Raw genomic sequence first — 21,080 nt, 5'->3', positions numbered from 1 at the left:
AGCCACTGAAGAAGAGACTGGGCAGAAATCTATCACACCAGGACAGCTAAGGAAAAGAACGATTCTTCATCCTCTTCCATTAACACAGAAAAGGGCACGTTTTGAAAGTATCATGCAGAAGATTTAAACTAGTAAGAAAAGACTCCTCAGAGAGTTATTTAACTGTTTGCATTTACACCAGACCTTACAGAAATGCTGTCATATTGAAGTTTCTCCATTAGAAAAGCACCAAGTTTCATAAGAACCCACTGCAAGCAAGGCTTTCAGAGGGGACTGCATGCCAGGACAAGCCCCACAGTGTGCTCGTGTCCATGCCAAGAGGCGACTGTTCAAGGGCTAAGGCCAGGGGAATCTCCTGGCCCCCAGGATAGGATCAAAGGTTGAAGCCAGGAAGCCTGGAGGGCTTGTACCTACCTCTCTTACCCCAGCAACGAGACACCAAAGAGGAAGCACGAATGCATGAAGGAGTGTTTGCTGGTAGGGATGGATGGATAAATGAAAATACCTACTGCCAGAGCCTGATGACACAAGTCAGAGTTAACAGGTTTGTTTCCACAGTGTCTGGCCACACTGTCCTGCCAAGGCTGTGACAAACCCATCAGTGTTAACTTTCCATTTACCAATGAATGATTTCATCCATCTGTTATAAACTGTAATACAAACCCCATTTAGAAAAGGAGAAACAAACAGACCAAGCAAAAAACTCCCCCAAAAAACCCAGTCAAAGCAAAGCACTCCTGCAAGGCTGTCCGAACTCTGACTTCCAGCCCCTCCATACTGAGCTTCTCATTTTCAGGCTGGACTGCTCTGAGAGGGATATAATATGTGACTGCTACCAGGTTTTCAGCTTGTACGAGGAACAATTTGCATGACTGGCAAAAGGCGTGCAGTAAAAGCCATGCCAAAGCATCCTCAACACTGGGGTTACTTATTGCTAAGCTAAGTACCCTCAAAGTTGTTTCAGTCCAAAGGAGCCAGGGTGGCTTGAGCAATGAAAACAGCAGACTGCAAGTCTGATTCATGATTTTTCAATTTGAATTATTTAATTCAAATTCAATATATTGAATTAATCAAATTATTAAACTAAATGATCTGCAGGAAAATACTGATGGTCTGTGTCCCTCACCTCCCAACAGCAAGAAACCAGTAAGGTCGTGGGCTTGCAGGGATGGCTTGGTTTTCCTCAAGGTATTTCCCCCTCTCATTTGGGGGACAAACAGAAATGTCAACACGCCAGTTGAGCGGGACCAGCGAGGAACTGCTCCGCAGCAGGGAAGCAGCTCTGGGACCGAGCGGTGGACGACTGGGCAGACAGGACTCAGTCCTGCATGCCAGCCACAGCCTCTCTAGCGGCATTTGGCACAGGTGACATTTACACAGGCCAAAGTGAGCCCGGAGTCTGTCCGTCAGGTAATGCAAGGTGACAAGCAGTGCCGGGGTTTCAGCCAGCTGCGCGGGGCCCTGCGGAGCGGAGGGCAGCACTGTGTCGGCAGGCGAGGGCTCTACGGCTTGCACAGCCCCTGCCTTTGAGCACCAAGTGTGGCTCCTAGACCGGCCAGGGCCTCCACATCTGCTGGAAAAAACTGGCTGAGCCCCCGCATCCAGCATCAGGGCTCACTAATGCTTTTAACCACCTGCTCCAGATTCAAGATGAGCTTACTTCTGATCCACAAATGGGGCTGTTTAGGTCTCTCTCCTGTCTCCCTCCTCTACAGGAATGCTTGGACAGGTAGTTTCCCAATGAGAGGTTCAGGGAAGCCTGATACCGTTTATATTTCTCTCCTGGAAGAGAAGAGGAAGAGAGGACAGGAGGGAACTGCCTCGCATGGATTCTCTGATGTCTCCACTGCAAACATGCAGTGTCCAGAGAACCCTGTGCCTCAATCAACCTTCCACAAGCTCTCTTGTACTGAAATGCATATACTCCAGATTTCTTTTTGAAGGAAGCAAAGTTTAAAAAGAAGAAACTTGCTTCTGGGTGCTTTGCTGTTTCAAACTGCCTCTACAAATGTATCACATCACTTACTGCAGAGAGCAGCCATGGGTTGGAAGCGTGCACACAGAAGCAACGTCGGTCCTGTTGCTTTAGCATTCAGAATAAGGATCATATCTAAGGTCAGACTAGACAACTCTGCTGACATGAGAAAAAATAGTGAAGACCACCCTAAAAAGCACTCCGTTCTCTGCATTTTGACAACAGTGCCCTTGAGGACATAAGCAACAGCGTTATGTTTACCCATCAGCCACTGAAGCTGAGCAAGGACGCAAAGCTTTGATATTTCACTTTCACCGGTGTTTCATCTCTACCCTAGCAAAATCCTAGTCCAGGGATGGGAAACTTGCATGAATAGCCTCAAATCAGGAACAGAAGAACACTGCCCACATCACAGCAGATGTGTAATTGTCCAACAATGTGCCTGCAAAGCACAAAAACCCAGGTCCACCACAGCAATGCTAAACAGCCTGGGCTAATGCAGCTAAGCTGGTCCAGGACCAATACTAGCTCAATAAAACCAGCTTGGACACCCCTGCGCTGTGACCACTTCACATGTAAAGCTGGGGCAGACGCAGATGCAAAGACCACCCGCAAGAGCGGGCAAGTGACCCCAAATGACTTGGCAAAGGCAGTAGGAGGAGAAGCATCCAGGCTGCAGCCAACGAAGCTGTCTTGGTTCTCACCCAAATAACAGCAGTCCCAGAAACACCAGTCTCACCAATTACATTTGAGTGGGAAGTGGAACGAGAATGCACAGAGACCAGTAACATCCAGTCCCTACATACACTATTTAACCCACATGGGTTGCAAGGTCGTTTTGGTTAATGCCCCTTCAGCCCTAACACCTAGCAAAGCCTTGCAAGGGAAGGTACCAGTGTTAAACACCAGGGTCTTTCTGCAACTAAGGCCTAAAGAAATCCCACTTCCAGAGACCTGCAGATGCCTGGCAAGCCTTGAGATGATGACAACCTTCACAGTTTTGTTTTTAGTGTCAGAGAGAATCAAAAGCTGGAACTCTTCAAATAACGACAAACACACTTGTGCTTCTGAGGCCTCAGATATACACAGAAAAGTTTCATTTAATTGGCATGAACAATTAAAGGTGCAAGTTGCCCTGCCTGATACACGACTAGCAAAACTTTGCAGATACTTCACCCTCTGCAGATCAGAGAGCACCGAGAAGTGGGAAGAGACATGCAGAGAAGGGCTGATTCCAGCAGAGGAGCACGGGTGTGCGTGGGAGGTACAGCTTGGCAGGCAGCTCGTCCTTGGGAATGACCTTCAAGGGGAAATACCTGTGAGAAACACTCCTGAAACTGGATGCGATTATGTAGCAGGGAGCCCATGTTAACTAGAAACAAATAGTTTTGCTGCGATGACTGCAGAATTAGTTTTTATTTAATGCATGGGAGCTAAAATGAAAAACTATTCCCTTTCTGGTGATATTTTTAACTGTCCAAGCAGATTTCCACAGGCAGTACAGATTGCCAGGCTAATATCCTACAGAAAGGTTACTGGTTTTGCCTTGCTTTTAAGGACCAGTAACCTTTGTGTTTCCACCTTCCTGCTCAACTCCGAGTCAATAAATAATGCAGCCTTCCCCTGACAGCTAACATCACGCAAGAGCAAAAAATTTTGGAGCCGTGCTGACACATATGTGAGCAGGGGCTTCCGCAACAGGGCAGGAAAACCTTCCCCCTCAGCTCTCCGGGTGGTGGAAAGAGTCGCTTCTTCCCAGGTAATGCTCCTGTGCCACCCTTGCAAACAGGGGCCACCCAAAACCCGGCCCACAAGAGGCTGCGTGCTGGAAGCACAAGAGACTTTCACCTGCCCTGGTGCAGGCTCAACATCAGATGCTACTTTTGAGATCCTGGTCCAATTCAACTGAAAATGGACAGTGGGTCAATAGCTTAATATGTACAAGGACCTTTGGACAAGACACACCTGCAGTATAACAACATACTCTCCTCTTCAGAAAGCCAGGCTTAAGGAGGAGGGAAGGAAGGAGCAGAGTCCACAGAAGCTACGCGGGCTTTGCCATGACTTTGACAAGAACCATGCATTACAGGGTAACTGTGGATGTGGTGATCTTACCAACCAAAAACTCCTTTAGCAACTGCTTGCCAGGTAATTAAAATAAGGACTGCAAGCTAAATTAACTCACCCTAACAAGGTATCACATCCCTCTGGTGACTACAGTAACACACAAGAGTTGAATCAACTTTCTCATCTCTAAAGGAATAAATCTGTTGAATTTGAGGCCTGAAGGGTTTTTCATGATTATCTGAGCAGATTTCCCACCTGGACAGCGAGATCTCCAGCATCCACCAGGAAGAAACGTGCACAAATTCCTACAGTGGTCTTTGAACTCCTGGAGAGGCTACAGGCCCCCATCAGAATGGATCCCACTGGCTGCAGGGTCCATGGCTGCCCCACGTAATTGAAGGCAACTGTCTCCTGCTTTAAAAAATACATAATTTTTGAAAAAATTCTGCATTTCCCTAGCTGCAAGAGCTGCCTAGTCACTGGATTTTCCCACACCTTGGCTAGGTCAAAGAGCTCTCTTCCATCTTCCGATATGCATGTACAGGTACAGACACGGCAAGACATGGGACCCAGGGAACAAGCATTCTGTAGGTCACAAAACCCGGGACCATCACAGGTGAAAAAGGTGCCAGCCAGCCAGGCACAACCTGGGTTTTCCTCTTCCTATCCCCCAAACGACCCAGCCTAACCCCGCTTTGCTTGGGAGAGCTGACAAGCTTGCAGCCGGAGGTGGTGTGGCCACCGGCCAAGTTACATGAGTACTAATAAAAGAGACTTTGTGGAGGAGCCAAGTTAGCTCTTGTCCCCAACCAACGGTGCCAGAGAGTGCTCAGAGAGAAAGGACAGCCAACACAGCATCTTTCCTTGCCCTGGGAGCTGGGCTCTGGATGAAATGCATCCTTCTGGAAGATAAAACCACATTTTGAAGCTCTTTCCCTGCTCCTGCAACCCAGGCTGTGAAGGCAAATCCATCTGCCTTAGTGCACATCTCCTGATTTAGATGTCTACGAGTGACTCATCTGAACACCTTCCCTGCTACTCTCTCATCTGCAACACTTCAGAGCCTGACTGTCCTTTCCTCATCACAAATCATGTGCTTATTATCAATTTGCATATGTACGTTCTCAGACAAATTCGATGGTGTCATTCTGACATTTAAGATCAAAGTGACACTTATACCAAAAACACATACCTTATTTCTAACTTGAATGCAGATAAAATTAAGTTAAAGCATATGTAACAGTTGCTTGAATGCAAAAAAAGAAAGCAAATATAGTTGCGCTTTTTTTTTGCTGTTCTCCTCAAAATGAAGCCTGGAATTTCAGAGCTAAAGGAAATCTGAATACAATAAGATCTTGATATGCCAAACAGCAGCAGCCACATCACCTTAACTCTGCCCTCCAGCAATGCAGTGCAAGAACAGTGAATGCAACAAGCTGACAGCCTAGTGTGGACACTGCCCTTTTCCGCAGTCCTGATGTCCCCCTTCATGGTACCAGCACAGGCAGGAGCAGGACCAGTTACATAGCTATTTTAGAGGAGGGAGGAGTAGCAAAGACCATGAACATATTGTAGGCCTGATGGTGATGCAGATTGCCTGCATAGGCTTTGTGGTGAGGACCCCATGGCTGTGGGAAGCTGCCACACACACCCTCCACCAATGGTGACCATGACCTATCCTGCTTCTTCCCTCTTGAAGCCTGTTCTCCCACACAGCCCATGGGCCCTAAAGCTGTCTAGCCAGAGCAGCAGTTGCCTTCTCAACCAGCCAGAAATCCCTCTGCAGACCCAACAACCCCAGGAAAGGCAGCCCCCACACCACCCACAGCCCCACCAAGCTGCCTCAGGGGCATGGAAGCCCTCCAGCTTTGAGGGGAGTGTAGATGTGAGTGGTAACTCACAGGTCTGTAGGGTCCAGGGAGCAGAGGACAGGCCAGAGCAGCTATTTTAAAGCAGCCCAAACAAAATATAGCCAATGCTTTTGCACCTGTGCCAGCAGTTCACCTGCAGAAAACACCTCTGATTTTCTAAAGCAAATCAGAAGCAGGTTAAAACACCAGTTAAATATACTTCTAAGTGAAAGTTGGAATCCCAATATACAGAACTGTTGGTGGGCTGGAGAACCGTCCCTTCACCTTTATTGGCAGAGCAGAAATAACTCTGCTTCTACTACCAATTTTCTCTCCTAGAAATCCCCCAAAAGCTCTGCAGAGTGCTGGGACCCCTGTTTCTACAGAGAGCTGTGCCTGGTTCCTATGAAGATCAGTTTAAATGTCACTTTTCTTTTGCTTCCTTGTAAATTTGTAATACTCAAATGAAACACAAATAACACTTCCATTGTTTCACTCTTCTTGCAGCAACAGAACAAAGTTTGGCTTGCCTTTGCTTATTCCTTAAAAACACCAGTGAGCAATAGATTCTTCCAACGAGTCGTCTCTTTTCAGAAACTGCCTAAAAAGGTATTTTGGAAAGTCAAACGCTTGTGAAACTTGGGGATGACTTGATGCAATACCAATGACTTTTCTGGAGTTGGAGAATTACCAGAGGTGAGCATCTGGTGCCAGAGGGAGGAGACAAAAATACACACATAGAAGAAACATCCCATGTGCAATCCAGCGCCTGCACGAACCTTTTCTCTAGCAGAAAAATAACAGGTTGATGTATACAGCCTGGGGGCCTCCAGAGCGAGTCCTAGAGGCATTTACCCACCCTGAAGGGCTGGGAGCAACTTGAGGAGTTTTCCAGGGATACAGACTTTGTACATCCATAAACAACGATGCACTTTAACTTCCCTGGAGCAGCATCAATATTTTGTCAGCAGCCAATATGCGGGTGCTCCCAGCCCCTGGCAGCCGAGCACTCCAACCTGCACGCGCCCTGCCTCATCTGGGGACCACCCTACAGATCCTCAACCCATTCCCTTTCTGCATCCCCCACGTTAGGACAAGAGGAATAACTTCAGCTAAAAACGACGTGCAAGCCCCAGTAATTGCAAAGCCCATTTCCCAAGAGCAAGTTCTGGTTTCTGCAGCCACGGCTTGCTCACGGCTGGCATGCAGGGGGTATTGCAGCTCGCAGCCACGCAGACGCAGCCCTTCGCAGACCACTGCCTCACTGTGCAGCCTCATTTGGCTAATCTGACACAGCTTCACACGATTATGGTGGTATCTGTGTCACAAGGGCAGAAGACAGCCACCGGCCGAGGGAAGAGCCCTCTTTAGTTTTTCTTGGGGGCTGTTTTACGTTTTAAAAGTATATTTTTTCCTCCAACTTAATAAAAATGCAATTGGAAAGATATTGACTTGGTTTGACCCTATTCTTTAAATTAATAGATTCAGCGCATCACACGCAAACACATATATGCATCTCTTCAGACGCCATATGCTAAACTCCAGAGCAAAGAGTCATGGTTTGACTCACCTGCATAATTTCAGGCAGCTTGGTTTGGCTGTGCTGAAGTTCACAGCCCAGATAATCACAGAACAGCTTCAATCATAAGCACACAGGCACCGTAGGTTACAGCCCCATACGAGCTAGGTTAAACATGTTTTTAATTTCCCTTTACCACCACCCCCCGTACTCCTACCGTGGAATCAGTTCCTCCACCTAACCCAGAAGGCACAGATTGCAAACGCAAGTAAAATACTTACTGCCAAAGCCCGCAGGAAACTTAATGAAGTGAGGATAATTCCCATACATGTTTAATCTTCAGTTCATCTCTTGCCTTTCTAAACACGACTGCCGCCTCTAACTTCAAAGCTGCCTGGAGTGCAGCACAAGCCGCCGGGGTCGGGACATGGCTCTGCAGGAGCAGGGGCTCTCGGAGGGTGCCGGGGCAGCTGCCTCCTCCAGTGGCCTCATCCTTGCTTCACGCCGGCAGCAGCTGCTCGCCGGGATGAGACATGCTCTTGTTCTCCGCCGCTCAGGGCTGGCTCCCGGGCTCAGCTGTCTCGGCTCCCTGCAAATTCACAGCGGACCGTCCGGGTAGCATAATCGCCCGGTAAGACGCTGATCAATGCATGACTGCTCCAGTATAGATCAGAAATTGGGAGGAGGGGGGGAGGTTAAGTTGTTTAGGGGAGGAGCATCGTGGGGAAGGAGGGGGTTGCTTTGCTTTTCCTCCAGTGAAGACTCAATGCAGTTTATTAGTTATACTAGCCCCAGCCATGTGGAGGTGTTTTCCAGACATGCAAAGGACCCACCCAGAGGGGCTGGTGCCCTGATGATGGGCTGGCTGATAGACAGGGCAGGAGCACATATGCAACAGTCCCAGCACCTTGGGACTCAGGCTGTTCAGGGCAGGGAGCTCCACGCTCCCATCCCGCACCAAGCCTTGCCTCAGCTGCGCTCCTGGCACCAAGTCACAGCCCCCCAGTCACGCCTAAGAAAAGCAGCCAGGACTGAGGAGGACCAGGACCTTTCTGGGGCTAGTGGTGCTACAAGTTCAACTCCCAACCCCATCCAAAGGACTCAAAAAAAGCACCCAAACCACCCCAAAAAGCATCATTAGCCAGTTGCTAAAGCTGTATGGGATGGGACAAGGTGGGGACATGGGACAGAGTCCAGGGGGGCTCAATCCATGCCACGTACAGCCAGTAAAGCATTCACAGCCACAGCAGCAGAATGCAGCAGGCTTCATAGACAGTCCCTTATATACATCCACAACTTTGTTGTCAGGGTGGGTGGGCAATAAATTGAATTACTGCAGGAAACAGGTAGAAATAAGCAGAAACAAGCAGCCAGTTGCCAGATGGGACAAAGCCACATGCAGCCTCCAGCACTGCCTCCTCCAGTGACTGGTACTCTGAAGGGGGAGCAGCCCCAGTACCCTGCCCAGCCAAGCCCCCAACCCAGCCACTGCAGTTTTGAGGAGAGGCAGTAGCACAGCCCACCGTTTCTGGTTTCTGATCTGGGTGACCTCGGATGAAGTCACCTCGAAGGAATGGAGGAGGGAGGAATTTTGCCCGAGGTTGTAAGGCACACAGAGACCAAGGTCTGCACTGCCTTAAGCGTGTGTGGGAGAAGGAGGTAGGTTACAGCCCTGCCTTTGGCCAACCACATGGTAAAGAAAGGGGGTATGGGGCGAGTAAGGGGCTCTGTCTTCCCAGGGAGTCCACAAACCACCTTCACACACAAGATGGGGAGCATGCAGCAGCCAGACAAAAGAGGGAAAAACAGCAGATTAGGATGTTTGGCATCCTTCAAGGGCCTGCTGGCTCTTGGCCCCCTCCAGGTCACCCAAGGGCCCATGCTGCCCTTTGGCACTAAGCATGCTGCAAGGGGAAGGCATGCAATATGCCAGCACAGAGCTGCTCACAGCATCCAGCCACAGCTCGGGTGGATGCTGACGGAGGTGCTGTCAGCCCCGAGGTATTGTGTGTGCAGGAGAAGGAAAGGTTACCCTTGTTAGCTCTGTTTCTTCCTTCGCTCTCAGACATTGCCATACCCTTTTCTCTCTAGACAGAGTTTAAGCAAGGGAAGGGGTGTTTTTCCCTCCCTCATGTTAATAAACTTTAAAATTATTTTTAAAAGATGATTTTGGCTTACTCCCATTTCTGCTCTGCATCTATGCATAGGGACCTGGTAATGCACAATATCACGAGGACACCATGACACAGACCCACAGCTTTTTATGGGTAGCAGGTACATTCAACTCCAGAACTTGAAGTTTACCTGGGAATACGAACTTAACATTTGGGAGTGCATCTCCACACTGCAGACTGAATGGATAACCAGATTGCTCTCAGGAGCAAGGAGGTCTGCAGGCAACAGTATCAGCATTCTGCATAGCCCATTAGCTGTAGTCCAGGTATATATGCACTGGTTTTTCTCACAGTTCGAAAAAAAGAATTAAAAAAAAAAAAAATCAGTATTCAGAGTAGGTTCTACTGAGGCAAAAGAACAAGTAACTGCAGTCTTGCAGGGAGAATACGAACAGAAGAGATCGCTCTTGTATTTTCTGTCTGGCCAGTTTTCACATCTCATTTGTTTTATTGTACAAACATTAATGGCACTGCAGAACTGTTTCAGAGGAGGAGAGGCAGCTGAGTGGCATGCTTACATGCCCTGCTCACAGGCTACAAGTTTTGACCTCTGAGGAAGGGAGACCAGAGGGTTTGATAACAAATGCAAAAGTATAACAGAGCTGTTATAATACTATGGACTAGCTATAGACCATGTGGTGCTATGTCCTGTCCCTCTCCCTGTTGAGCTGAGCTGGTGTCCTCCCCTGCCACCACTCCAACAAGGACGTTCCCAGCTCACATCCTCAACAAGGGCCAGTCCTCCAAGTGTTCACAACTCCATCCAGGCACAGCTCCTGTTTCAGTGGGTGCTGCCCCACACTCACCAGGCCATGCTCTCACACACCCATGAGTCCCTTCAAAACAGTCTCCACCCTGCACCAAACCCAAGAGGCATTAGGTCACAGGCAACTACAGGGATTTCTAACGTGTAGGCAAAGTTTGCTATTTCAGGATAACGCTGGCTTTGCCTCTGGTGCTACCCTCTAACAGCCACACTAGGGATCCTTGCTAGGGGCAGGAGGGAAGAGCCAGGCATGCTCCAGGGCCCTGCAGGCAGAGACCCAGAGCACTGCAAGGTGGCTTCTTAGAATCTTTGCATAGAAAATTGGATTTCTCAGCAGGGTAAGTTTTCTTCCTCTGTGACAAGGCTGAAAGAAACATTTTTCAATCAAGAACTCCAACAAACTGCTTCCAAAAGAAGTGATTTTCACAACATCTTCAATAGGATCCAAGACTTCCACAGAAGAGAGGGACTCTGTGCAGCCCCACACGCAGCCTACCAGAGGGATGTTTATCTGATCTGGTGTCAGGGGAAAGCTTTGGCATGATGGGAAACATCCAGAGACCTTTCCCATCATCTGTCCATCACCCTGCAGAGATACACCGGGGTCACCTACCCCAGTCCCCAGGTGCCCACCAGAACTCAGAACTGAGCCACTGTTTCAAGACAAATTCACTCTCGCACAACAGTTTTGCTTCCACCTGCTTCAGCTGCACCTTGCTACCAACCCAGCCTGGCTTGTCCCTTGTCCTCAGGCTGGACAAGGGGGCTGTGCCCTCGCTGAGAAGCCATGGGGCAGGGTGGGAGCAGCCCCGGCTGTGTGGCTAGTTCAGCCCCAGCAGCACTGGGACAGGGAGGTGTGAGCAACAAAGCAGCTTTGTGTTTTAAGCGCCAACCGTGCTGAGATTTAGTAGTACCATTAAATCTTACCAACCACACGGGATCTCAGCCGCTTTAATTCCATGCTAATGAAGTTTTAGTGGGGAATTATTTTTATTGATCTGCCCAGAGCAAAGAGCCTGATTTTAGTCCAGCACTGCCAGCACCCCCTTCTCCATCCCTCTTTCTTCCAGCTGAGAAGAAAGGGGAGAGGAAAGAAGACAAAACAGCTCTGAGCTCCTTAAAAAGGTTGGCAGTCCCAAGCAGTAAGTGGATTACTTTATTGATTTTTAGCAGATCTGGGTTAGTGAGCGCTTAGTGCTGCAGAACACATGTACACACTGAGCGACTAAGGAAACCCTTCCAGGCCCTTTCCTCAGGCAAAGCAAGCACCAGGCAATTCATTAAGGGGACCACCATGGGTTTTGTGGCATGGAGAGGCTCCAGGCCCTGCACCCAGATCAGTCTGTGATGGACTCCAGGAACCAGCTCAGTCTCTCGAGGAGTATTGCAGGACCTTAGAGGCAGCCCTTTGGTTTCTACTAGAAATAGCACATCACCACTTCAAAAAACTGAATGCTTTTTATTCCTGTCTGTGTCTCCCCCCACCTTGTTATGTAAAAGCAGAAGACATTATTAATGACTGGCACTGTTATTTTAGGAAGGAAAGCCATCTCCACGCCACAACCTGATGGGACTCAGTGCTGCGCACTGCCATCCAGCAGCTGCACCTTGGGGAGTTTCGGTCAGAGCAGGACTCTTGTCAAAGCAGTGCTGATTCAAGCCAGCTGAGATGTTAACCTGGTGCTGACATCCCTGACTCGCTCACCTCCCAATTAGCTTTCCAAAGCCATTGTACTGCAGCTGATATTTCAGCAGTGTATTGGAATAGCATCTGGAAGACCTCTCAGCACCACTCCGTCAACCGAGCCTTTTGGGATGCTGGTCTCTGGAGCCAGACCCTAAACTCATGAAGGCCTAAAGTGGAATAATCACATCACACCCTGACCTAGAACCAGGAAAGCTAGAGATTAAGTATCATACATTTTCCTTGCACTATTGGATTGAACCAGAAAAACCCCAAACATAATTGAGAAGCCCATCAGTCCCCCATCCCATCTCTGTTTAAAGGCAGGGGCATTCTACAGTAACATATGTGGCAACAGTATACGCAAATAAAAAGGCTGCAGCCCTCATAAACCTACAGCTGCACATGCATCTTCTTCCTGACACACTGCTTTGGAGCTGCAGAATCCCAGAGAAAACCCACTGCCCACAGAGTGCTGGCAGTAGAGTGGGGGCTCCCTTCACATCACTAGTGAGGTGCAATAGGGGCTACCAGGCCGAGTGCCCCAGGAGCCAAAATGCCCATTCCCCTCCCTGCTGCCTCTGAGGGAGGACACACGGACACCAGGTGACATGCTCAGGGCCAAACAAGAAGTCAGTGGCAGAACAGAGACTTGAAATTGGGTTTCTCCAGCCTAACCGATGGACTGGCCCAACCTCATCTATCTGCTGCACTGGCTGGCGTTGGCCCGGGACAGGCAAGAGTTACCAAAAGCAAAATGCCCCCTGTGATTCCCTGGATAAAGAGAGGAAGGGAGCTACTGCATCAGCCCTTCCCCAGCCAGCCCTGTCCTTTCTCACGGTTGTCTCTTGTCAAGCAATAACCACAGACACCGAGCTAATGAAATTAGCCTCAGAGCCTCACCGGGCTAATGCAATTACCAGCAGCAGCATATTCAAACAGCACCACAAACACACCGGCAGTAACACAGCCCACCCTCTCCTTCTACCCAGGCCTTCCCCATCTTTCCCTGAGCCCCATAGCTGCCACCTGCTGTGGGTCCCCTCCCCAGGGTCTGCAGGGCATGGGCCACCATCCCCAGCACCAGGCTGCTCCAGGGAGGGCTCTGCCTACCTTGCAGAAAGCACAGTCCCATGCAGCCAAGAGCAGCCTCTGAGGGCAGATAATTCCCAGTCTGTTTAAACCTTGGGAGACCTTCAATTACCAGCACCATAATGAGGCCCTTGACACTAATCGGCGGTGTCACCGAATCCTCTTACGCCTGCCTAAGCGCCTCCAGCAGCTTTGCTGGTTGCAGGGCCCAGCTGCCCACTCCTCCAGGGAATTACCTCCCCAGGCAGACGCCAGTGGTGGCACAAGTACATTTTGACACAGATGCAGGTGAGACGCTCCCAGGCGCTACTGCCAGATGACACAATGACAGAGATACCTGAGCAAGGCCTCCGTACAGCCCAGAGGGCACCTGGGACCAAGCCCACACTGGAGACACATTGATGTGGACAAACATTGCAAAATTACAAGAGGAGCTATTTTAACGCTAATGCTCCATATTAGAGATGCAAGGGGCAGGTTTACATCCATCTGTCTCTGACTGTGAAGTGTCATCTATACATCAAGCCAAGGTCATTCTCTGGGATGCTCCAAGAAACTTTTCAGCCTCTAACCGCGGATGGCAGGTGACCCCGTCTCGCTCCGCTCCTCTGCACTGGCACTCATTCACAGGGCAACAGGCAGCTCCCTCCACACATCCGTTCTGACTCACGCTTTCTGCTCCAACAATGCACTTTTTAATATCATGCGAGGAGCAAAAACAACAGGTCCACTATAATGCCGAGATATCCTGAGGCAGAAAATCCATTTGGAGCCCAGCTAGAGAGAGTCAAGTCAATTAGACACTTTCTGGGGCGTCAAGCTGCCAACAATCCCGGCCTTTGTAACAGCGAAGAATCACTGCCTATGTGCTTCCCAGCGACTCCCCCTTGCCAGAGCAGAAAGGTCAGCAGTGGTAGCGTCATGGAAAAGCATGCAGCAAAGTATTCCTGGGAAGGTGGGTCCAAAAAAATAGCCATTTGGACCCTCTGGAAAATATTTCTTTGTCAAAAGCATCCATTGCTTCGGGTTGGGTTTGCAAGGGAATAAGTAAGCGTGTAATACAGATTTGTGCTAACATCACATAGAGGTTTGGGCATGTATCGAGAAGCAATGGTTTGGTCAGAGTGCTAGCTCAGGGTTTGGGAGCTGGCGAGTCCCTGCCTGCCTTCAGACAGGTCACTCCACCTTTTTAGCTTTGCTAGAATAAAGATTGTAGACAAAAAAGGAGCCACAATACTGCGACTGGGAGAGTCACACTTCCTCGCACTTCAAGGTAAGCACCTGACTTCTCTTGTCCATGGTGCAAGGCAGCAAACTGGGCTATAAAACCAGGATTCCAGGTTAGATGAGCACCAAATGAAGCCAGGATTTCTATAGGCAAGTGCTAAAGTCACTCAGTTCCAAAGGCATGTCTCTGACCAAAAGGCCAGAGGAGATTTTTGTGGAAAATGAACACTCAGCTCTTAAAGTCCACCATGGTGTGTCATTTGGTGCTCTGCAAGAGACTTTCAAATGACAGGTAAAAAAAAAAAAAAAAAAAAGTTCACTTGATACCTCCTTGATATCACCCTGCAAGCAAACTTCCCAATCAGTGTCAGAGGACCTAGCGGTTGTCATTTAAATGCAAGCCACCCTTTAACCCTGCTGTCTGTATAATGGGATTTCTGTAAAATGCCTGAAAACAGCTAGTTTGCCTTCCTTCAAAGAAAACTACACCCTGAAGACCAAGATTTCCTCATCTTATGAAAAAAGTTCTCCAAGAAACCTTAGAAGATACAGCCTATGCAACTGCTTGCAATTTTGCTGTTTTCCCACAACAACCATTTCTCAGAGGAAATATTTCAACAGAAAATGGATCCTTGACCAGGTTAACCCTGCATTGTCACTTGTAGGGACAGGAACTCAAAAAACCACCCCACAACAAACCCTCAGTCACAAAAACCTAAGGATTTCAGGGCTTCTCTGACTACTCAGAAACAAACTACCAAAGTGAAACTCAGCACACACACACACACACCCCCCACCCCCAGCCTATCTCTGCAGAACTCCTGGAAAACTTTCAAAAAGCCTTTCCTTCCTGGATCCTGTTCCATTCTTCATTCTCTTTTGCTGGGAAATCTGGATTTCTGTGAGCAAGACTACGTTACCCTCTTTGGCAAGGGCCTGAGCTGGGTGGCACAGAGCTGACAAGGGACAGCCCAGCCACACAAGGTATCTGCTGGACCTTGCATGTGTTGATGGCCACCAGAGCTCAGCACAGAGTGGGGAACATGTTACAGCACTGTCCTGCACAAGGCCACAAAGGGCTCCCACCTACATCACGCATGGCAGGTGCCTGCTGTGCAGCTGGGGGCTTTGCTTGCTATTTCACTCTGTGCATCCCCATGTTCATGCTTTTACATTTCCTCCTGCTTCAGCAAGTGCAAACCTCCAGAGACAACCTGTCAATCTCCATCACATCCAGCTGCTTCAGATGGTCTATTTATACCAGTCAGGCAAACATGGATATCTTGGAGTTCAAGGTAACATGGGTTATTTCTGCTCCGAGTTGCTCCTGTCTTAGGGGAGGAAGGCTTGGAAGTACCCAAAAGGAACAGCTTCACACACAATACCTTCACAACAGAAGGCACAGTAGCCATCACCAGTCACAGCCCAGTCCCCAAGGTCCCAGTCACAGCAGCCACACACACACACCCAAAGCCCAGAAAATGTATATCCATCATAAGACACATCATCCCAGGCTCCTCTGTATCATGCCATGGGAGAGGGGACATCAGCACGTACCTTTGGATTAGAATGAAAACCTTTGGTTAGAAAATCCATGCTCTCTCCGAGCCAGCAAGGCCACAGCTTCAAGCTTGCTCACACGGGGTTTCTCCACTGAGCACTTCCTCGATCAGGTGCAAGCATGTGACTGCACATTGTCACATTAATGCCATAGCAAGGGCTCTGGCTTTCACTGAATCACTTCTTTCTCTCCTGTGCTTTTAAGTCTGCTCTCTAGCATCCAGCATATCTGATCCAGGATAAAGCCTGCCTTATCAAGTTGGCCCATTACTATCATTTAAAAAAGATCTGAAGAAGGTGGCATTTATACCAGATTCACACTTTGTGTCACATGATCCAGATCAAAAGTTCTGTGTACCAGGGCCCAAAAGCCACATCTACCATATCACGAAGGTGCAGCTTCCATCAGCACTTCTCAGCAAGGTGCCTTCGTAGCTTGGTCCTTGCTCCAGTCAACAAGGCATTTTCTATAAGCCGAGGTGGGATGGGGATGGTGGGGCTGCTGTGCCTTTCACAGGATGCTCGCAGCTCCTCAGGAGCCAGGCAGATCACCCGAATCCCACTTCCACTTCACTTCTGCAGATGTCACTGGCTCATTAACACTTTTTTCCAGTAGATTTCAGCCTGTTCATTGGGTCCCCTGAGAGCAGGAAAGGAAATCAAACACCGCTAAACCCAGCTGTGCTTCTATGAAAGAGGGAGAGGCAGGTTTTGCAATGCTTTGCTGTCTTCTCTAATACACGAAGATCTCATCTGTGATCTTCCTGGGGATGGCTCTCCGAGTTTCAAGAAAGTCTTGGAACAAGTTTCCATTGCTCTAAATACTCTTCATCCAGCAACCCTGCCCACTGCAATCCTCCATATCTATAATCCCCCTCGGTCACCAAGGGGGGGGAAAACCAACCGCGCACAAAACCCTCCCGAACAATAAACCAGACCACCTCTTTGCCCAGAGACACACTGTTCAATGCTGTGCTGCAGACATGCCTATGCAGCCTCTCCACAAATACCAGATACAGAGACATAGCCTAGGTATGGAAACTGGAAGAAATAAAGCCCAACCAAGTCTTGCTGCCCAAAGACAAAGCACCAAATGCATTTAAGATGAGCTGAAACCCAAAGATACCCTTCATTAATTGGCCATATAAAAAGCTGGGAGAAGGGGGATACAAAGACCTCACTTTACCCCTCACTGCCTCTGCCTCCACTGGTGGCTCAGACAACTCTACTCTTGATAGTCTGGGTCTGTCTCCTAAGCCATGCAGACTTCAGCATCACAGAAAGCCAACAAGTTTGTTTTGCCAGCATCTCTTTATAGATCCAACCAACACCAGTTCAAGACTCTGCCAGCCTGGTCTGTTTGACGTTCAGGGGAATAAGCTGTCTCTTTGCCTTACCGAGGCAGATACACCTCTCTCTCATCTGTTCTTGCAGCTGTTCTTGCCCTGGGACCCACCTTCCAGTGGCTGTCAAAGGGGAACAAACACAACATGAAACTCAGCCAGAATGTTCTCCCACAAGATCGGTTCCTCTCTGTTTAAATAAACTTTTTTATTTAAACTTTTTTCAAAAAACTGTTTAAAACTCTTTGCCTCCCTGTGCAGCCAAGGGGCAGGTAAGGAGCCAGCTACAGCATCATCAATGCCCTCTATTGCCTTTCAAACATTCTCCTCTCAAAAGCCACATGCTCTTCTGTACAGAACAGAAAATCCGCTGGTATTTAAAGCCATGGGAGCATGACAAAATTCCCTGTGACCCAAAGAAAGAAACAGCCCTGGATCAAGAGAAGCACGAACCACACCACACAGGGACAAGGCAGCACAGCAGCAAGCAGCAAGCACGTGAAGAATTTGCAGGGATGTGGAATGACATTTGCTGGCGCTGTCAAATACGTGCTCCCTGCCTCCCGATCTCTTCCCAGCAGAAAGAAAGAAGCGAGCACCTGCCCACAACCACTTTCTGGCCCTGTCCTTTCAAGCCTCTGAGCTGAAGGAGCATCCTCTGCACAGCAGAAGCAGAGAAAGGGCCTGGGATGACGTGGACACAGGAACACATGCTCGCATAGTGGCACTGTGCTAATGCATGCTGACTTAAGTCAGTTTATTAAAGCAAGCTCTGAAGATCCCAGAGCAGCTTCTCCCAACACAGAGCTGTCTCCTCTATTAGCAAGACATATCTCAGCTGCAAAATCTAGACCCCAGTCCCTTTTCATGTCTTAAGCTTTCCAGACCAGCAGCACAGCCTCAAAGGCTAATCTATACCAGTAAATTCACCACTCCAGGGCGTGGTCCCAGGGTCTGTCCTGCTGGTTGTAAACACAGTCCCTAGCACTTTCCGCCAGATAGTTCCCAAGCACAGTTTGGGAGTCAGCATAGGCCAAGGGTTGTTTCCACAGGGAACATTGGTCATTTAAGAGTCAAGCCACACCCACACAAATCAGTCTCCCCAGGCTTATTTCATTAGTGAGGCTTTTAAATCATACCTATCCGACTAAATCCTGCAGCCGTGGAGCCTAATATTCAGGGCCGCAAAGACACAACACCTCAAACATCCCAGAAATTGTGCAAGACATCCCTCAGTGCCCCAAGTACTTCTCTGGATCCCCCTGGGCACCTGGGCCAAGTGGGAAGCTTTCCAGGAAAGCTGCTCCTCCAAGACATGGGCTACTTCAAAATCCCACAAGCAGAGCAGACCCAGGAGACACATTTACATGCCATACTTTGGCACATATAACCTCTAACCTAAGATGACACACAGCAGCAAGGAAAAATGAATACTGATGAACGCTTCGTCAGGTGAAACAGAAGAGCTAAAACAGTCAAGAGCCTCAGGTGACACCAATAGACACAGCGCTCTGACAAAAAAAACCCAAACCATCCCACTTGCAATACATAAGAGCTGCCCAGGTGCCTCTCTCTGGCTGGAAACAAAGCTGGCAGCGCAGGCTGGTCCCAGGACCCCAAGCAAGCAGACCCAAAAGCAGCATCTCCATCAGTGCTCTCCACCACTCCTGGTCCTCCAGGAAGATGCACTGTTCCATGCATTCCCACCACCGGAAGGCAAGAATCTCCCAAAACTTCCCCAACAACCGTAACCCTCCTTGGAGGAGTCTTGTTCATGTCTCTGTGGAGGACCTCACACAGCTGTTCCCTCAGAGCAGCCACGTTCTTGGCCTTTGTAACAAGTCAGCAGTAAGAAAAAGATCATTTATGTCCATCACTATGTGGCAGTGAACAGGGCCAGGGCTGCCGGAGAACAGCCAGGCGAGGGCCAGCCAGTGCTCTGCAGGGATGTCTATGCAGATATCACTGCAGATTTTGGGGGCAGCCGGTCCTGGACCCGCACAGTTATCACTGGTGAAAGGTACTAAACAGTTCAGGGCAGAGGTTGCTGGGAGGTATGTGCTGGAGAAGGGCACTTGAGCACACTCTGCTCCTACCTCCCTTCTAAACAGCTACCATTTGCAGGATGAACCTTTGGCCTGGCTCCGTCTGGCTGCTTTTTACACCCACAAGATGCTCTCACCCAGCCCACGCAGCTCTGGCCTACCCCAAGTCCAGGTACCAGCCTACACACAGAAGGTAAAAATAAATACATCACAGACCCAGATTCCTACCCCAGCATCACTTTTTTGGCCTGATGAGGAAGGCAGCGAGGATGCAAGGATGCTTCACATGAAACATTATGTGATCTCTCCCTCCCATCCCAGACTCTAAAGGGCTCTTAGCTCTCCAGCCACCCACCCTATCCCCAGCTGAGCAAGCACAGCTGCCCTCGGGGCACCCGCAGCCCTGTGCGTGCAGTCAGAGACAGATGGCTTCCCGGCCAGCGCAACAGCCCTCCGCAGGGGCTGACTCTCTGCACGAGCTATCTGTCAGGGGCAAGGATCATCACCCAGCAGAGAAACAAGGCTGAGCTCTTCCCAGTTCCCTCTGCACCGTGGGCCAGCAGGGCTCAGACCCACGTGTGTGATGCAGCGGCAAGGCTGGCCCGAGTGGGACAGGCAGTTTTGCACCTCAAATGCCCGATGTGCTGGTGCAACAGTTGAGAAGCCTGTGCTGGCCAGGTGGTGACCTGCTAGGGGACAGGTCTGCAATGCAACCGCTTCCTCAGTGGGGCTCAGTGCCCCGTTTCCCCCCCCCCAGAACATTTGGAGGGGGAGGTATTCACCTGTTCCAGGGTCACTCTTTGCTTCTGTGGCCATATATCTATCCTTAAGAAAACCCATCCTAAAGGTTGTGGCAGGCTCAGCCCAGCTGCAGGCTGCCAGCCCCCAAATGCAACCCCACCTGCCAGGCTTGAAAATCTGCCCCAAGCGCCCTGCTGTCCCCTCGTCGCCTCATGTATGCCTTTAACAGTTTGCTGGATTACCCATTGCAACTAAAATAACAAAGCTACAAAAGAAGAGGGCAAACAAACGCGATATTCTGTGGCAATTAGGGCTAAACAGGGGAAAGGGGAGCGAGGAATGAATGGACAATGGAGAGGGCAGGGACGCAGCAGCCCAGGCTCGGCAAGCTGGGCACGAACTGTCCTCGGGAGGCTGAGCCCAAGCCAGGGAGCAGTGAGCTGTATGTAAGGAAACGCAGGGAGATGAAAAGGGTTATTTAAACAAGCACGGGGCAGTCCCCGCGGGGCCTCCCTGTCCGCTTGGCTTCATCACAGTGTCCAGGGAAGAGCAGCTCCTGCTTCCCCCCCCGCCCCCCCCCCCCCCCCCGCACCAAGTCCTATTCAAGGTGGTGGGGGGACACTGGCAAGCTGTGGTGGGGTCCACTTAGAAAGGAAGGAATCCATTAATCTCCTTGGTAATTACTGCCACATATGGATTTGCACAATTACACTCTGTTAATTGGTTATTACAGGCAAGCCAGACTGATTGGGCAGAACGGCTGGGCTTTAACCCCTTTGCTGCCCCCGGGGCCAGCCAGACACCAAGGCAGCCTTCCTCCCAAAACACTGCTGTCTTATCCTCCTGTAACCTTGCTGGCTCGCTCCTATGCCAAGGACCAGCAAGTGTGGCCCCCAGCACCCATCCCATCTTTGCTCTGATGCCTTCCTTTCACCTGGGGACCCCAAGGAGACAGAACCAAGGGGAAAGAAGTGAGCCTGCGGCTCAAAATTGCCAAACTGTCCAGCTGGTTTAATCTGCTCTGGGTTTGCAGTAGA

The 21,080-nt window shown here is 49.7% G+C and overlaps 1 protein-coding gene across 3 annotated transcripts in view; it reads right to left on the bottom strand.

The window, feature by feature from the left end:
• Positions 1-21,080, bottom strand: part of RXRG (retinoid X receptor gamma) — a 51,173-nt gene that overhangs the window by 14,294 nt on the left and 15,799 nt on the right. Inside the window, exon 1 of one of the 3 annotated variants that reach the window (XM_056356037.1) lies at positions 13,149-13,263. The exons of 1 other annotated variant lie outside the window; for it this stretch is intronic. In XM_056356037.1, the coding sequence (XP_056212012.1) occupies positions 13,149-13,248 (100 nt within the window). In that variant the 5' untranslated portion in view covers positions 13,249-13,263. Of the gene's footprint in view, positions 1-7,692; positions 7,808-13,148; positions 13,264-21,080 lie in introns of those variants that run through there. One more of the 3 variants, XM_056356038.1, reaches the window with a different exon arrangement.

This window comes from Falco biarmicus, chromosome 11, assembly GCF_023638135.1.
Source record: "Falco biarmicus isolate bFalBia1 chromosome 11, bFalBia1.pri, whole genome shotgun sequence".
Classification (NCBI taxonomy): Eukaryota; Metazoa; Chordata; class Aves; order Falconiformes; family Falconidae; genus Falco; species Falco biarmicus.
The sequence above is the reverse complement of the archived record's forward strand: the minus strand, read 5'-3'. Positions and strand labels throughout refer to the sequence as shown.